General features: G+C 42.0%; 2 protein-coding genes across 10 annotated transcripts in view; one reads left to right on the top strand and one right to left on the bottom strand.

Annotated features, from left to right (window-relative positions):
- The window catches only part of OSBPL9 (oxysterol binding protein like 9), a 66,413-nt gene extending 56,967 nt beyond the window's left edge, over nucleotides 1-9,446 (top strand). For all 9 annotated transcript variants that reach the window (XM_074832057.1, XM_074832055.1, XM_074832056.1 and 6 more), the window contains 12 exons: nucleotides 1,568-1,680; nucleotides 1,948-2,066; nucleotides 3,480-3,565; nucleotides 3,809-3,983; nucleotides 5,503-5,587; nucleotides 5,853-5,963; nucleotides 6,338-6,401; nucleotides 6,512-6,652; nucleotides 7,511-7,589; nucleotides 7,950-8,041; nucleotides 8,491-8,626; nucleotides 8,731-9,446. In XM_074832057.1, coding sequence (XP_074688158.1) covers nucleotides 1,568-1,680; nucleotides 1,948-2,066; nucleotides 3,480-3,565; nucleotides 3,809-3,983; nucleotides 5,503-5,587; nucleotides 5,853-5,963; nucleotides 6,338-6,401; nucleotides 6,512-6,652; nucleotides 7,511-7,589; nucleotides 7,950-8,041; nucleotides 8,491-8,626; nucleotides 8,731-8,805 — 1,276 coding nt within the window. In that variant the 3' untranslated portion in view covers nucleotides 8,806-9,446. The remainder of the gene's footprint in view (nucleotides 1-1,567; nucleotides 1,681-1,947; nucleotides 2,067-3,479; nucleotides 3,566-3,808; nucleotides 3,984-5,502; nucleotides 5,588-5,852; nucleotides 5,964-6,337; nucleotides 6,402-6,511; nucleotides 6,653-7,510; nucleotides 7,590-7,949; nucleotides 8,042-8,490; nucleotides 8,627-8,730) is intronic.
- Nucleotides 9,447-10,285: 839 nt separating this feature from the next.
- The window catches only part of NRDC (nardilysin convertase), a 29,444-nt gene continuing 22,973 nt past the window's right edge, over nucleotides 10,286-16,756 (bottom strand). The window contains exons 22-31 of the mRNA XM_074832047.1: nucleotides 16,449-16,611; nucleotides 15,147-15,178; nucleotides 14,709-14,847; nucleotides 14,174-14,221; nucleotides 13,758-13,810; nucleotides 13,052-13,135; nucleotides 11,486-11,576; nucleotides 11,065-11,181; nucleotides 10,741-10,830; nucleotides 10,286-10,500 (exon numbers count right to left, since the gene is read on the bottom strand). Coding sequence (XP_074688148.1) covers nucleotides 10,306-10,500; nucleotides 10,741-10,830; nucleotides 11,065-11,181; nucleotides 11,486-11,576; nucleotides 13,052-13,135; nucleotides 13,758-13,810; nucleotides 14,174-14,221; nucleotides 14,709-14,847; nucleotides 15,147-15,178; nucleotides 16,449-16,611 — 1,012 coding nt within the window. The 3' untranslated portion in view covers nucleotides 10,286-10,305. The remainder of the gene's footprint in view (nucleotides 10,501-10,740; nucleotides 10,831-11,064; nucleotides 11,182-11,485; nucleotides 11,577-13,051; nucleotides 13,136-13,757; nucleotides 13,811-14,173; nucleotides 14,222-14,708; nucleotides 14,848-15,146; nucleotides 15,179-16,448; nucleotides 16,612-16,756) is intronic.

Here is a 16,756-nt window from a genome sequence, read left to right as displayed (position 1 = left end):
AGGGGATCGAGTAAGTTTGCAGATGACACCCCGTTGGGTGGGAGTGTTGGTCTGCTCGAGGGTAGGGAGGCTCTGCAGAGACATCTCGACAGGCTGGAGCGATGGTCTGAGGCCAGCTGGAGGAGTTTCAATAAGGCCAAATGCCGGGTGCTGCACTTGGGCCACAACAACCCCCAGCAGCGCTACAGGCTTGGGGAGGAGTGGCTGGAGAGCTGCCAGTCAGAGAGGGACCTGGGGGGGTTGATTGACAGCCGGCTGGACATGAGCCAGCAGTGTGCCCAGGTGGCCAAGAAGGCCAATGGCATCCTGGCTTGTATCAGAAATAGTGTGGCCAGCAGGGACAGGGAAGTGATCTTACCCCTGTACTCGGCACTGGTAAGGCCGCCCCTCGATGACTGGGTTCAGTTTTCGGCCCCTCACTACAAGAAGGCCATTGAATGACTCGAGCATGTCCAGAGAAGGGCAACAAAGCTGTTGAAGGGTCTGGAGCACATGTCGTATGAGGAACGGCTGAAGGAACTGGGATTGTTTAGTCTGGAGAAGAGGAGGCTGAGGGGAGACCTCATCGCCCTCTACAACTTCCTGAGAGGAGGTTGCAGAGAGCTGGGGATGAGTCTCTTTAACCAAGCAATGAGCGTTAGAACAAGAGGTAATGGCCTCAAGTTGCGCCACGGAAGGTTTAGACTAGATACTAGGAAGTATTTCTTTCCAGAAAGTGTTGTTAGCTGTTGGAATGGGCTGCCCAGGGAGGTGGTGGAGTCCCCATCCCTGGAGGTGTTTAAGACTAGGGTCGACATAGCACTTAGGGATATGGTGTAGTTGGGAACCGTCAAAGTTGGGTTGATGGTTGGACTGGATGATCTTCAAGGTGTTTTCCAACCTAGACGATTCTGTGATGAATGCAATTTTATCTACAAGGGTGTGGCTTGTCTGCTTGTAGAAGTTAGTTAAGCTGAATAAGCCACATTGGATTGAAAAAAAAAAAAAAAAAATAGGGCAGGGGGGCAGAAAACCTGCTCTGTTTAACAGAGTAAGATTACTCCCTCCCCCAGCACAGTCATCTGTGAGGGATGCAGTTTCCTCCTCTGCTCCTTCCCATTCCATCAGGTATTTATGTTGGCAAAACTCTTAACATAAACCAAACTTGGGAAGCTACCAGCTCAGAGACAGTCTGAGACCGTGGTGTATTTCATATGTGTTTGTGGCAGCCTTTGGTAAACAGCCAATTCCCTCTCGCATTTACTAAAAGACATTTTTTGAAGTTGACTGCCTTTCTCCAAAATCTCTATTTACTCTTCTTTTTTATGAATCAGAAAATTAATTCTAAGAGATGCTGCACATTTCAAAGAGGAGTTAGTCAGCTGTTTTCTGCCTTCAGGTGTTGTTATCTTAGGCTGCAGGCTTTCCCATTTGTTCAGCTACAGTCCATTTTAAGTTTTCTGTGAATTAACATGCAGCGTGTATTTTAATGTCTATCAGTAAGCTCCTTGTCTGTGTGTATCAAATGATAATAATTTGGTCTGAGTTAGTTCATTGTGAAGTGTGAGAATTTATTAGTCGTCTTCAGTTCTTCAGGGTCTGCTGCAGTCCTGACTCGGAGCAGCACGGGAAGTAGTCTGAAACGTCCAGATACCACGGAGTCCCTCAATTCTTCCATGTCTAATGGGACAAATGATGCTGGTAAGTGGACTGCGGACTGTGTGAACTTACACTAAGGAGCTCTTGATTGTTAATCTGTGTGTAAACTGTGTCAAAATATGTATGATCATATGTATATGACAGGATACGTAGAGAAAATGGTTTTCTTTACTAAAAGGAGACAGTTGAATTGTAGGATTTTAAAATGTTATATAAATAAGAACCTTTTTGACAGCTAATATATATGCTAATTAAATACAGTCTGTCTTCGAAGGTTAGAGAAAAACAAAAGCAATTTGGTCATTTTAGATCTCTTCGATCCTCCCGATGATCGAGATGATGACGGGGAAGGAGAATCAGTGGAAGAACATAAGAGTGTTATTATGCATCTATTGTCACAAGTGAGATTAGGAATGGATCTGACAAAGGTAAACTTGCTGATTATTCCTGGGGAAGGGAGAGGGAGTAAACCCTCAATTCTGTGTAAATCAGTTCAATGTTAGAGTAATAATTTAACTGTATATTTGTTCTAAGAGCTGGTTACACTATAATCTCTTTAGCATGGTATTTTTTTTTAATTGAAGTTATTACTGGGAGGGGAAAAATGAATACAGAATACATCCATCCAACTGCTAAAATCTGTTTGGGAAAATAGTTTGCTATGGAAAGTAGCTGTTTGTTCACTTTGAACCTGATCCTTGGAGTGCCTGTTAAGCTGGGATAAGAGGAAGGCTATATGCAGTATTAATGTTTCTCCTGTCTTTAGCTTCCTACAACAAAGATCTACAAGATCCCAGTGTATGGTGACATTCAATAAGACATAAATAAAATAAAAGGGGGAGTTAAGCATATGGTGGAATGCTTTACTTACTGGGATCTTGAGTAAGTTGCTTGTGTATTTTAAAATGCTACAGGTAGATCTGGCAAGTACAGAGAATGTGATTCATGTTGGTGTCTGTCTGAAGGCTGAAGGAAAAGCATTCTGAAGGTGTTGATCTTTCTAGGCAGCTTGGTTAAATTTAAACAAGTAATTCTAGATTGGAAAAAAGTAGGAGAGATCAATCCTATCCTTAGTTTCTGTAAGTGGATGACTTCAACTGTCCAGTCTGGAACTCACAATAGACAATAAAAATATAAACTTAAAACTTTTCTGTAAAATAGCCAGCAGCTCACAGGCCAGCTACAGAAGGTTTCTGGCAGTTCTGAATAGGAATTGATCCAAATGTCTGTTTTGGGAACTTCAGGAATAGTTGAAAATTACTGATCTCAAGTTAAGCTGCCAAGAAGCATCATGAGCATGCATCTTGTGTGCATTGCTTTAAAGTCAACAGCAGCAATCAGCGCTGCTTTCAGCAGTGGTCTATACCACACTGAAGCAAACAGCAGATCCACAAGAATGGAACCTGCAAATGCTGTTGGGGAAGAAAAGTAGTAGGGAAGAGGTTAACCGTCTTCATGAAGAGGCACATAAGATGGTGTGACTACATAGAATGAGATTTTAACTACAACTGAAAATAGTGTACATACAGGTGAAATTAAATAATGAGTGTTACTGTAATTAAGAACAGCTTTTGATAAGCTCAGCCATGTAGTTGAATGCGCTCTAAGTGGGACTAGAATATATGTAAGACGAGATGGTTTTTTTTAAATCTTTGATTTTATGGAAGATGCCAACTGACCTGCATATGTCAGAACTCACTGGTAAGTTTGAGAACACAATCAGCTTACAGGCACATGAAGTCTTGTGTGCTTTGTATGCTATTTACAGTTAGTGTGTAGAATGCTCTTGTGCAGGGTGTTTAAAGTATCTTGATCTGCAAGAGTTGTTTTTCTTCACCCAGGTGGTTCTTCCAACTTTTATCCTGGAAAGAAGATCACTGTTGGAAATGTATGCTGACTTTTTTGCACATCCGGACTTGTTTGTTAGGTATCTGACTTTTGAAGTAGAGCATTATCTGGGTCTGATATTGTTTACAGCCCTGTGGGCTGCCAAAAGTAAGTTGGTAGTTTTGAAGACTATTGCTTGGGTTTGGATCTAAACTTGGAAAACAGCCCAAGTAGTCAAACTTCTAGTTGTAAAACAACCAGACATCCAAAAAGCTTTCCTGTATTTGAGGTACTTGCTTGTATTTCATTTTACCTGTCCTTTTCTCTCTTTTGGCCCATGTAGCATTAGTGACCAGAAGGATCCAAAGGAACGAATGGTTCAAGTGGTTAAATGGTACCTCTCAGCTTTTCATGCAGGAAGAAAAGGGTCAGTTGCTAAAAAGCCTTACAATCCTATTTTGGGCGAGATCTTCCGATGTCATTGGGTATTACCAGGCACTGAAGGTGAAGATGATATGGTTAGTTTCCTGTGGTATGTTTTTTTTGGTGCCTATAATGCATGCAAGTAATTCCCAAAGCCTTATTAATTTACTGACCGAAATGGCTTATGCTATGCTTAAGTAGCAAAACCAACAAACTATGGCAATTTCTTAACCAATTTGCCCCCCTCCTTCCCTCTTTTCTTTGGACAGAAGTTTAAAATATATTGCATAATAAAATTTGAGCCATTAGTTTTTTTAAGAACTATTTGACACATTGAAAATGCTATCTTTTTTCCCTGAACTGTTTCATAGCACTGAGTATGAATTCCTTTCTTTCCAAAGTTCTGGGTTTTTTTTAAAAAAAATAATTTCTCTAAACCCTTGTGTTTTTAACAGTGGGGTTTCTTTTCCTCACTTACAATCCAGAAAGCAGTGAAGTTTCTCCAGTATATTTAATTGTCCTTATAAAACCTTTTTGTAGACTTCTGAAGTTTGGATTCTGAGCTTGGATAATATTTTAATTGTACATCAGTGTCTGGCGACTACTCTTTCCTTTTGTACTTTTACTGGAGTATGTCTGGTGAAGTGAAGGACACAGTAACAGTAGTGCCACTGCCATAATCTGAACTCACCTACCAGTGTATGAGCTCTTCTCTTGTTTGCCCAAGTTTTAGTGAGACTCAAGGATTAATTTGGCTTATGCACGTGAACCATTGTCAATATGGTGTCCCGCTGATTCTAGAGAAAAGCTCTAGCACTTGCAGTGCATCCTGGTGTGGGGTGGTTTGTTGTTGGTTTGGGGGTTTTTCTTACCACCCCATTTAGGCTTCTCACCTTGGGAAGTTGCAAACAATGATGTGGGAAGTGTTGCGAGATACTTCATGTAGCCTCATTTAGTATATCTAAACACATGATTGTTTAGATATAAAACATGTATCTTTTTCCCATTTAATTTGCTTCTCCCTACCCCATTAGTTTGTGCAAATCTTTCTCTTGTTTCTGAGGTGAATGTTTGGAATGCTGTTTGCTGATATAAAGACAATATTGTATTTGTGCTTCCATTGCTTCTAATGACAATTTACACTTTTCATGATACGCCCCAAGAAACGAATGTTGTTTTATAATGTAGTTTTATGATATATCAGACATATAATCTGATCGTTAATATGCCTATCGGACTTTATCAGAAGCAAAAATTAAAATGATTTCTGCCACCCATTTCTTATTACTTAATAAGAAATGAAGTGGATTTAAATATTACTTAGTAATTGGATTTATACATGACTCTTTCGGTTTAACTGTTGTATTTGGGGGCATCTCCCCCAACACATTTATACCTAAAATCAAGAGAACAGAAGCTGCATGTTTTTCAGAAAAAGCATCATAGTTTCAGGATTAATGAGTTATTCCCCGTCAAGTTAGCAAACTGATAAATACGTTAAAATCACTGCAATACACTTTTAGAAGCCTTTAAACATGGAAGCAGCTTCTCTTGGAAGCATTAAGTGTTTTGTAAACAGTGTGAGTGATGAAAATCCTCTCTACTATCATGCAGGAGCCAGTTTCAGAAGGACCAGTTCCTTGGGTCAGTAAAAGCAGCGTAACGTTTGTGGCAGAGCAGGTCTCTCATCATCCTCCAAGTAAGTTGACAGTAACTTTGCTAATAGAGATGGCACCTGGGTAGGAGGGACAGTAAAATCAGCTCTTGGTTTGAATCTTGGATTTACATTTTCTCTCCAAATTTAAAAACTGAAAGTTTTCTCTGTAAACTGTTTTTGTAAGAAACAAATTGCAAATTCTGTTGCCACACAAGTATGAGGCGCTTTGACATATTTCCTGATGAATTAATTTGGAAACAATAGTATTAATGTCTTGTGCTGCTATTTTTAATACCTTTTTCTTCAGTTTCAGCATTTTACGCAGAGTGTTTTAGCAAGAGGATACAGTTCAATGCTCACATATGGACCAAGTCAAAATTCTTAGGAATGTCTATTGGGGTTCATAATATAGGGCAAGGTATGTGTGTGTAAATTTAACAATAGAAGATAAATTTACATTCTGCAACTAGAATTTTTGCAGAAATTATTTAAAGTCATCCTATTAAACATAAGGAATGTTTGATTTCATGTAATTTGAGCTTCTGTATCTAGGAATTGGCGATTCCTTCTGCACACTTTGTGTGCTGAGATCATTTAGGGCCCAATTTTTCATGTAAACACAACTCTCCCTGCCTCCTCTAGAAGTCAGGCATTCTCAGCATCTAAATAAAGCTCTTTGCTTTGCCTTTTACGGTACCTGTTTTCAGTGAATTATTCAGGAGATCATTATGAGAAGTTCTGTAGAGGTTTTGCTGGACGTTTTTAAAATCTATTTTTATTTTTCTCTGATAGGGTGTGTCACATGCCTAGATTATGATGAACACTATATTTTGACATTTCCTAATGGTTATGGAAGGCAAGTAAATGCTCTATTTGGTATTTCCATTTGTAATGCCATGTAATATTTCATGCTTAGTATTTATCAGTTAAAAGGTTATCAATATATACATATATTTATAATTGCAGGTCTATTCTCACTGTGCCATGGATAGAACTTGGTGGAGAATGCAGTATTAATTGCTCAAAGACAGGTTATAATGCTTCCATCGTCTTCCACACAAAACCATTTTATGGAGGAAAGAAGCACAGAATTACAGCTGAAATTTTGTAAGCAGGTTTCTTCAGTTAATCTCCCTTTTTCTCTACTTAAATGCTGACAGTGTTTTTTCAAGACAGCCAGGAATGTAAAATACTGGAACAGCTACACCCAATAACTTAGCTCACGATTACCTGTCACAGGATGCCATTTTATAGCCAAGGTCTGTGAGAGGAAACTTGCATAGGCCTGCATCCCACATTCTGCTCTTAAACCTTCTCAGCTGATTACCAAAAGAAATTCAAATTTTCACTCCTGAGTTATCCAGAATGTCTTCAGCATTAACGCTCTGCTGCAGACTTTTACGTATTTACTTTTATAGCTGTGGTTTGGTGGATTTTTGGTTAGACCCTGTGCACATGCCTGGAGCAGAGAATTCAGTGGAGATTCTCGTTTTGCTTGGAGATCTGCTGTAATATCAGTAAGTGATGCTGGCAAAACGAGGTCCTTCACTTTGTTTTAAATCACTTCTTGATGCACATTGATAGATGTCACTTGTGAACTAGTGTTTGTGTTTCCCAGTAGTCTGGGGAAGAAGCTTGGAGTTGATGAAACCTTTTTAAACTTAAACTTATCACTCTAAATCTGTTTTGGAACCCTGTAACTAGTTTCCTAAACTCTAACTGCAGATACAGCTCCAGGGCAAGATCTGTCTTACCCTGGGACAACACTTTCTTTTAAGGTTTATCCAGTTGAACTGGTTCATGCAAAACTCTTGTAAACAGAACCTCCATCTTTTGTGTATTGGTGATGGACATTTGAAGGGCTGATATAAAACAGACTGTACAGCAGTTAGGATAAGTTTTGATCATTTAGGGTCTTTCAGTTACTGTAATACAACCAAAAAATGACTGTTTTTTTCTATTTAGTTCTCCTAACGACAAGAAACCCTTCTGCTCGATTGAAGGAGAATGGAATGGTGTCATGTATGCAAAATACACAACAGGGGTAAAGCAGCTTATTTCCCTTTTTTTTTTTTTTCCCCTTCTCCTTTCCATCACAAATGGAAGACTGTGCTTAAAGTTCTTCAGGCTTTTTTAAAAAACAAACATTAATAGTTGGGAACTCTGTGAAGCTGCCCAAAAGATCACAAGAATGCTGAATTTGGGATAAAAGTCCTGAATTGACTTTGTTAATTTGTTCTTAAGGTAACCTGATTGTTATAGCAAGAACAGAATCTAAACAATGACTGTTTTTCACGCATTTCCTGACAACCAGTGTACTAGAGTGTGAGGGTGTGTATATATATATATAAATTTTAAGTCTAGATAAAGAACTGATTTTTTTTTTTTAAATTTCACTCTCTAGGAAAATGCTGTCTTTATAGATACCAAGAAAATGCCTACAATTAAGAAGAAGGTAAGGAAATTGGAGGACCAAGACGACTTTGAGTCTCGCTGGTAAGAACTTTAGTTAAATGGGCAAATTAAGTTGGTTTTTTTTTAAGTTAAGACTCATTTGCAGTAGCAGTCTGACTAATGGTGCACTTAACCCTTTCACTACATGGACAATGGCTCTTCATTAGCCTTCGCTGCAGGACAGAGCCAAGGTACAAGCAGGTTGGGGTTTTAAGGGGGAAGAGGAGACCTGTAGTTCTCGGTCACATCCTCCTCCAGACCAAATACTCCAGGGGGGTGCCGAGAGCTTCACTGCAGCTGCCCCACTCCTGGCCAGAGCGATATCCAGTGCAGTTCTGGTTTAATATATATTGGGGTTTTTCTGCCCTTTTGATAAAGTGAGACCTACTTTAATTCAAACAAGTATCGATGACTAAGAGCAGTAATATGTTTCTACAACCCTGTAGTGCTTTACTTCTATAAAGCAGACTCTAAATTTCTTTTTTTTTAAGCTTATGGAAAGATGTAACCTACAACTTAAAAATTAGAGACATTGATGCAGCCACAGCTGCAAAGCACGCGCTTGAAGAAAGACAAAGAGCTGAAGCCAGAGCCAGAAAGGAGAACGAGACCTCATGGGAAACAAGGGTGAGCTTTATTTGAACAGTGTAAATGCCCTCTAACCTGTAGCATTTGTTCCTTTCCAATGGAGTCATTAAGAGCTTACATCTGATTATTCTCTTTTTTTCTAGTTATTCCATGAAGATGGAGAGTGCTGGGTTTATGATGAGCCGTTATTGAAACGACTTGCTGCCAGTAAACATTAAGTGGGTTATAAAACCAGAAAACATTCAAGCCTTGGCTTAGCAAAGTTTACATCTGATACCAAGATAGTCATCAATTATCACGTACGTACCGTTTGGAGAACCTGACCCCTCCAACTGCAGTGGTTCCTATCTCAGGGATACTGGACTTACTGATGCAGATAAGCAATTAATGAAACACGAAACGTCTTGGCTGTGCAGTAACTTGTGCTGGACTCCGCTACACTGGCAGTGTACGTGGGCTGCAAAGGCAGGCTCGGGGAGCCCCGACTGATGCTTCTAAAGCAGGGAGAGTCTGGGCCAGGAAGCATATACACTTTGTATAACCACTGTGAAGGCCATGGCATTGGTATCAGTTGCATAATATTCCTGGGTCCTACATATTTAAAAAACAAGAAACAAAATGCAAGACATCATTTAAATCTAGCTAATGTTTGCAATGTGTAAATATGAGGATTCCTTTGATGGGACAATTTGTTAGAAAATGCTACATAAATGTTATCTTCCACCTGTATGATAATCAAATCTTTTGGCATTTCAGTGTCTTGCCCAAAATAACTTTGTTATTTTGAGATTAAAATGTAACCATAGATAATTCTACTCAATGCATCTTAAAGCTTCATAAAATAGATTTTTCAAACTTCTCTTATGGACTTTTTATTTATTTCATAATAAACCTTTGGAGCAAGACTGTGTTTTTTCAGTTGAGTGATAATCAATTGCTTTATGTGAAATATGTTGGGTTTTTTTTCCCCACTGGAATCCTTGTAGCTAAACCTACTTTTTAAAGTAGTTAATGAGCTAGTAAAAGGGGCAGAATTTGCAGCATCCAGTGGAATTTTTCTAGGACCTACATACAGCCTTGTGTCTCTACTAGCTCACCAGCACTGGAGGAATCTTTGCTTTTCTGTGCTTTTGTTTGAAGTTAGATAAGGGTTGAGGAAGTAGCTAGATGTAGCAATCAAACTATTTTTCTTTCCACAGTTAAGTCTAGCTTTTATTTGATTTCATCTCAATTTTGTCTCTGTTGTACATACAGAAAAAGTAAAAAAAAAGCAGTGTGAGAGTGAAGCCTCAGGCTTTTTTCCCCTCCCACCCACTCTAACTCCTCCAGCAGACCTGCAGAATACTTTCTTTGAGGAGCTGTAACCACGAGTCAGTAGCTGCTACAGCACTGCAGGAACAACGCACAAGACACTGAACAAAAAAGCGCAGCCCCCACCTGCAGCCAGCCACAGGGGAGAGAAGGTGGTGTCTTTCTGGTGGTGGGGAACTCTCCCTTCACTCCAGCTTGAAGTCAGGGCTGTGCCTATTCTTAATGAACGTAGGAGATTAATGAGAAGAGTTGGCTGGAAATGTACTTGAGGAAAGTTTCCTCAGGATCTGAATGGCCAGCTTCAGCCCAACTAATGCTACAGCCCTGGTTTAATAAGAATAGGTTTGTAATGTTTATGTTGCAGAAAGCACCTGGATTACACATCACTGCAGGGCAAGACGTCATTTTTATTTTAATATTTTATGGTAAGGGAGAACATTCAGAGTTGATGTGTAAGCTTTGATGTCCTTGATGGAAGTAACATTAGTCATCAAAGATGATGGGGGCAAGAAAATAAGATGAGGTATTTCACCAGATGAATTCTGTACTTCTGCAACAGCTGTAACCTCTGAGTCCCCTTCATGTTTTCCATATCCAACCACCTGGAAAAAAGTTAAAAAAAGAAATTTGGCTCTCATTCAGTGTTCATCTGCCCTGACAAATACAGATGCTTAAATGCAATTGAAATGACAGTAATAATTAGAAATGTAGAAAATATTGAACAGTAGTGTGGATAACCACCCCATTAAACATTAGATTACGGAGCTTTTCCACCCCACCCTTACTGGGCTCTCTGAGGTTATCAGAGTTTGGTGTTTCAGAAGTTGGCACCAGACACTCACGTGTACACTCAGCACTTTCTTCTTGTTGCTTCTGTGAGCCTGGAACCAGGTGACCAGGTCTGATTTTGTAACAGACTTCAGAGCTTCGATCTGAAACACACAGAAATGAGGTTTAAGTAGCACCGTGGTGATTCAAGTCATTTTAAACATAAAAATGGTTTCTCTACAAACTCTTAGACAAAAGAACCTTTTTAAAATAGTATGTAGTTTTAGAATCATTGTGGCATCAATCCCCCTATTTATGCTTTGATGTAAAACTGCTACACAAAGCTACGTGCAAGTGCTCCATTTGGCATCGCCTAACCCCAGGGAGGGACCACGCACCTCCCGGGCCAGCCTGTCAAAGAGATACTGCTGGGTCACAACTTCATTCCAGTTCCTGTCTACTTCTTCTCCAAGATGGGAATCTTCACATTCTTTAAGTTTTATCAAAGCTGTAACCTATGTTTGAAAAAGACAAAACAATTAGTTTCAAAGGGTTTAAAACGACCTTCATTTACTATTGTATTCACTGAAGTCCAAAGAAAACCTGAATTACATTAACAAGGTAGTTCATTGCTTTCAAAGTTAACTAAATGGCCAGAGAGCAAGTGTTTAGAGAATGACTGCAGAGCAAGAGGCAGGATTTAAGAGCAAATCCTCTGTCCAGAAAACCTCTGAAACATGCCAAATAGGTGTAACCAAATCCTCCAGTTTGGGTGTCATTTAGCAGTTCAAGGAAGATCTTTTCAAGACTGAGTTTTACCTGGGTGCTAAAAGCATCTTCAGTTAAATGCTTGATTTTCTCTTCAAAGCAAGAAAGAAACTCCTCTATTTTCTTGTCAACCAGTTCAGAACTAAAAGAGAGTTAAATAATTAAATCAGGCAGGAAGAAGAAAAAAAACAATACTGCAGGATAAAGTAGCAGAACAGCCCTCAAGTGACAAGGAAATGTGTGGGACAGGCTTGCTTCCCTCCCCAGACACCAGCTTTCCTCTCTTCCCTGGTATCAGGGAATAAAACCAGTGCTCTCAGTTTCAGTTCTATTAAGGATTGTTCAAACAGGGGCTTCAGAGCTGCTGTGATGCTGTGGGGGCCCTACACTGCGATAAGCCCAACAGCAGCATGTGCTGGAGAGTGCTGGGTCAGGACCCCCAGCTGCAGTCCTGAGCCCTGCATGTCAACAGGGATGGTCTATCAGCTTAGGACAAAAAGAAAGAAAAATAATGGGCTGTGAGGGATTGTGAGGTTGCTGAAACGTTAAAACTTTCACAGGTGACAATTCAGTAATGGAAGGGTCATCCAAATGTAAAAATAAGAGGCAGCACTACTCTGTGCTAATTAAACTTTCACCAACACAGTATTAGTTTTTATAAGTGGCATATTTTTCATATAACCCTTCAACTTCAGCAGGTCAAATACCTGCAGTTACCCCCAGCTTTGAACAAAGCCCTAATATTGTTCTGTCTGCTGAAAGTGAGCTGGCGGAACAGGCTATACAGGATTTACTTGGCAACAGATTGAAGATATTCTGCCAGGAGAGCTCAAAGGGCAGTGGGATATTTTGCTTAGTCTTTGGATTACTTCTCCCTGTTCAAGTCAGGGCTGCTACAGTTTTAAGAAGCTTAAGGCTATTGCTTTATTTCAGTCACTATGTTGCAAGTGTCAGCAGTGTCTCAAGCTGAAATCAGGACTTTGCTTTTGACAGTCCCTTTGGGCTCTTATGTAACTCCCCTCATAGATTTCAAAAACCCCTCCCTGGCCTGAACAGGGTGGGAACTCATAAATGAGAGCAGGTGTACTGGAAAGCTCAAGCAAAAGTAAACTGAAGTCAGCTGTGACCTGAGCAAACAGAACAAGGAGAAGATTAAGTGAAACTCAGTAATAATTCTTCAGCTGGATTTTGTGTAAATATACCCCCTACACAAAGTATGACACAAATACAGTCAGAGTTACTCTGACACCTCACTATATCCTATGAGGCTCAGCTGTTCAGTGCCCAAGTACATGCAAGGTCCACTGGCCACCCTGTTAAGCCTCACTTTGCTAAAACCAGTTGCCATAAATTTCCTGTGCTGAAGTCCTTCCTGTTCAGACAGCAGCAGCAACAGCTGCCATTTGCCAAGATCCTCCACACAGCAAAATACAGCAAGGAAGGGGCAGCTGATTGCCCCTGTCCCAGGCTGGCAGATGCCCGCGACACCTCCCGAGCACGGGCAGAGTGCACCAGCCAGGCCCTGCCGCCGCAGGAGGACGGGGTGGACACAGGGGCCCTGCCAGCTCAGGGGTGACTCCTGTGTTTAATGTTCAATGTTAACCACCGAGCACTTACTTGTATTTAGTTGCCTGGGTTGCTACTGTGACTGAGAAGCCAAGAATCCCAGAAGTATTCCTGCAGGTAGGGTACACGTGGTAGCTTAAAAAACACAAAAGAAAAAGGGAAACAATAAACTCATTCCACAAGCACAATTAAATTTTCATTTTTACAGGATGTACCACAAGTTAAAATAGTGTTGGTATTCTAGAAAAAAAAAATCTCAGATATAAATTCTCAACAGTCTTATTTCCTTTACTTCCTGCATCACTGCACTTCAATGTTCACTTATTTTTGGGAAATTCTTTTAAGCTTGGCAAGAGTATTTGTGTTCCTGCAAACTAATTCATCAGAGTGACAGACCTAGAGCTGTGAAAAGCTTGTTCCAGTTTCCCGAGGTAGAAGGGTGCCTCTGAGGGAGGCTGCTACGCAGCACTGAGCGGCCGTGAAAACAGCCCTGAGGAACAGGGAGCTGATTTGGGAAGTGGAAGGAACAACTTTATGCTGAATCATTCTGAGTTAACACACTGGTAATGGATGTAATTCTTACAGGACTCAAAAGCAACTTGTATCGATGGCTGCTCTTGGTTTTGATGTGTTTATGTTGCTGCTTCCATTAGAGTAATGGAGGAATTAGTCACTGTGCAGAAAGGGTTTCCAGAGTAAAAACACTAGGGAACAGCAAAAGCAGGTGTGCAGGAGCTGTGCTCCACAGCGCACTCACCCGAGGGTCTGCTTGGTTCTCAGGAAGTCAAAGCAGGGCTCTTCCATGTGCATCTGAAACCGAGCACAAGTGCGTTACAGCAGAAGCGATGTTCCTCTGCAGCCACCCCTTGGGCTCCGTACACAAACATGGTCACAACACGTGAAAAACAACTGAAGTGCTGCCTGTCCAGCTACACCCTCTGAATTAAGAGGTCTCAGCTTTCTGGGTCAGCAGCTAAGAACAGCCTTCTGCACTGTCCATCACTGCCACAGTTGGGGATCCTGCCCCAAACACTCACAGGTTGAATCAGAGTGCGCAGTAGACACGGGTACATGTACACGGTACGTACCGCACCCCCCTCGCACCCTCTAGCTCCAAGCACAGTTTTCAGGGATGACACTTGGATGAGTTAGGAGACACAAACACTAACTTACCACAAGCAGCTCCATAAGGGTATATTCCCTTAGGTTCCTGGCACCTGACTAGAAATAAAATGAAGAATTTAGGGTGATTTCATGGAGTTAAATGCTACAGTTCAGACCAAGGCAACAGTTGTGGCACACACACACCTCAGCCTGGACCACAGCACTGAATGACAATTCACAGCGGGGACAGCTGGAATGATCTTGTTTTCTGTGGGGGCCTCAATACAGCCTTCAGAAGAGAGGGGAAAGGCTCAGCCCAGGACCACGAAATCAGTGGTGAGGACACCAGGAAATCACCAACGCACAAACCCAGCTACTAGCACAGGCTGGGAGGGGAAGATGCCGGACTCGGGGGAACCCTCCACGCTGTGAGAGCCTGGGTTCAGCCTCAGGCCAAGGGCTTATGCTTGCACGAGGAGTTTTCCGCATGCTCTCTGTAACATCCCTGCCCAGAGACTGTTCTCCAGGCTGTGACGGGAGTACAGCCAGAGCACCAGCAGCTACCTGAGGGAATAGGCCAGTGCACACCAAGCTAACGCGTTACCTGGTAATAGACTGTCACTTCAGAGTTGGCATCACCTTTGTTGAGGGTTTTCACCTTACAGAGCAGATGCGTATTTGGCAAATCCACCACCCGGAACTGAACGGGGCAGGGATGGGCCAGGGGAGCGAACTGGAGCTTTCTGAAGGGAGCACAGACAGCAAAGTGTCAAACACCCGCTCACGTCTTAGCCAAAACCAACATAACACCCAGACATTTACACACTTGGTCTGACATTATTTAACCCTTCCCCAAACCACAATGTCCGCTTAAACTGCCACGATGAGCGGCCACCTCCCGCAAACACCTGTGGTGCTGTGTCCAGGAGGGGAGAAGGGAATTTCTGTATCTCTCCCACCCTGGCCCCTTCCTCCAGAAAAGAATCTTAACTCGATTATAGTTTCCACATAATGAGTGGTGCAAGAGTCAAGAGATACTCACTGAACAACATAATTCAGAAAATCCTTTGCTTCCTAGGAGAGAAAGCATAAACATAAGTTTTACTTAGAAGAGAATTATTACCCCAATTCACAACCACACACCCCAGTGTATCCCTTGAGAAAGTGACCCCCCAAGCAAAGCACAGCCAAGCTCTGTTTCGCTGCCTGTGTCCCTGCCCCTCGCCTTATCCCAAGTCCCTCCGGACACCTCTGCACCATGCTGCAAAGCAAAACAGTCTCCAGGCTGTTTCTTGCACTGTAACTTCTCCAGAAGGAGAACACAGAAGCCAGAGAAATAGTGTCAGCCATCGGAACAGCAAGGGGTGGACACAGGAGGAGATAAGGCCCCTCTCTTGTGCAGGAAGATGGAGCTCTGGGAAGGAGACTCTTGGGCGTAAGTGGAAGAAACAAGAGGAAGTAAGAGAAACAGTAAAACTGGTGCAGGAGTTACAGGGTTGCACATGCCACACTGTGAAGGGAGTTTAGCTCACACAGAGACTTCAGCAATAAAAGCATTTTGAATGAAGATTCTTAGCAAATCACAACCAGATTTCTCAGACCTCCTTCAGTTCCACAACTCAGGAGGGGACAGCTGACATTGCAAGAACTGACCTCCCAAACGACATCAGCACATTTTCTTTGGGAGGCTTTAAACAGTTGGAGGACAAACATCACCAGCTAAGACAAACTTGGCACAAATCATAATTGCAGAAGGCATCTCTCCGGTGCCACACACAGGTGCTCAATGACACTGGATGCCTGGAGCTAAGCCCCAGTACGGCCCTGTTTTAGAAAGCCTGACTATGCGTGACCTAGCCCAGGGTAGAAGTCTTTGATGAATACTGAGGGTGATTGACAAGACTGAAGATGACGGGACCTCAGGGAGGTTTGATCAAACCATGCAGGCAATCAAACTTCCAGGATAAATGTACTTTGAGGGAAGCCTTCTCCTGTGGCACCACCATGGAAATTTCTCAGTATCAAATATATCAACACACCAAACAATATAAAAAATGGTGGTAACAGGGGAAACAGGTTACCACATTTTTCTCTCTCTGCAGTTTAAATCCAGATTCCTGGAAATTTCTGTTCAAACTAGCAGCTATGGGCTCCCCAGTGGCTTAATCCAGACAAGCCCTCCTGAGCTGTTGGATGTGAAGCTGTCCTGTACCAGCGAGCCTCCACACTGCCAGTACAGGAGAGGCAGGCAGCTGGCAGGGGAGTGCTGGAGTTGTGGCAACTGTGTTAAAGCACATTTTAAGAAAAAGTTTCAGTGCACATCAGCTGCTGAAGCTGTACTTACTCTGCTCGTGAAGTTTCCTTGTACAAGACCCTCTACAAAGAGCTGTGATTTGAAAGCCTTAACAAAGGATGAGAGAGACTCAATGGAAAGGCCGTTCATCAGCGTCTGGTATTTATCTATCATGGACCACCTGCCGTGTTCTAAAATCAGGAGACGCACATCCCTGCAATGCAAGAAGGATAACAAAACCACAGGCTGTCAAGAGCTGTTTAACTTAAGAGATCCCATTTCTGATTCGGGATCATACTGGAGACAGGGGATGGTCCCCAGGAGCATTGCTGGGGGTGAATCTGCCCGCCCTCAGCACC

This window comes from Strix aluco, chromosome 8 (genome assembly GCF_031877795.1).
Source record: "Strix aluco isolate bStrAlu1 chromosome 8, bStrAlu1.hap1, whole genome shotgun sequence".
NCBI classification, from domain to species: Eukaryota; Metazoa; Chordata; class Aves; order Strigiformes; family Strigidae; genus Strix; species Strix aluco.
Note: the sequence above shows the minus strand (reverse complement) of the source record. Positions and strands in the feature narration are given on the sequence as shown.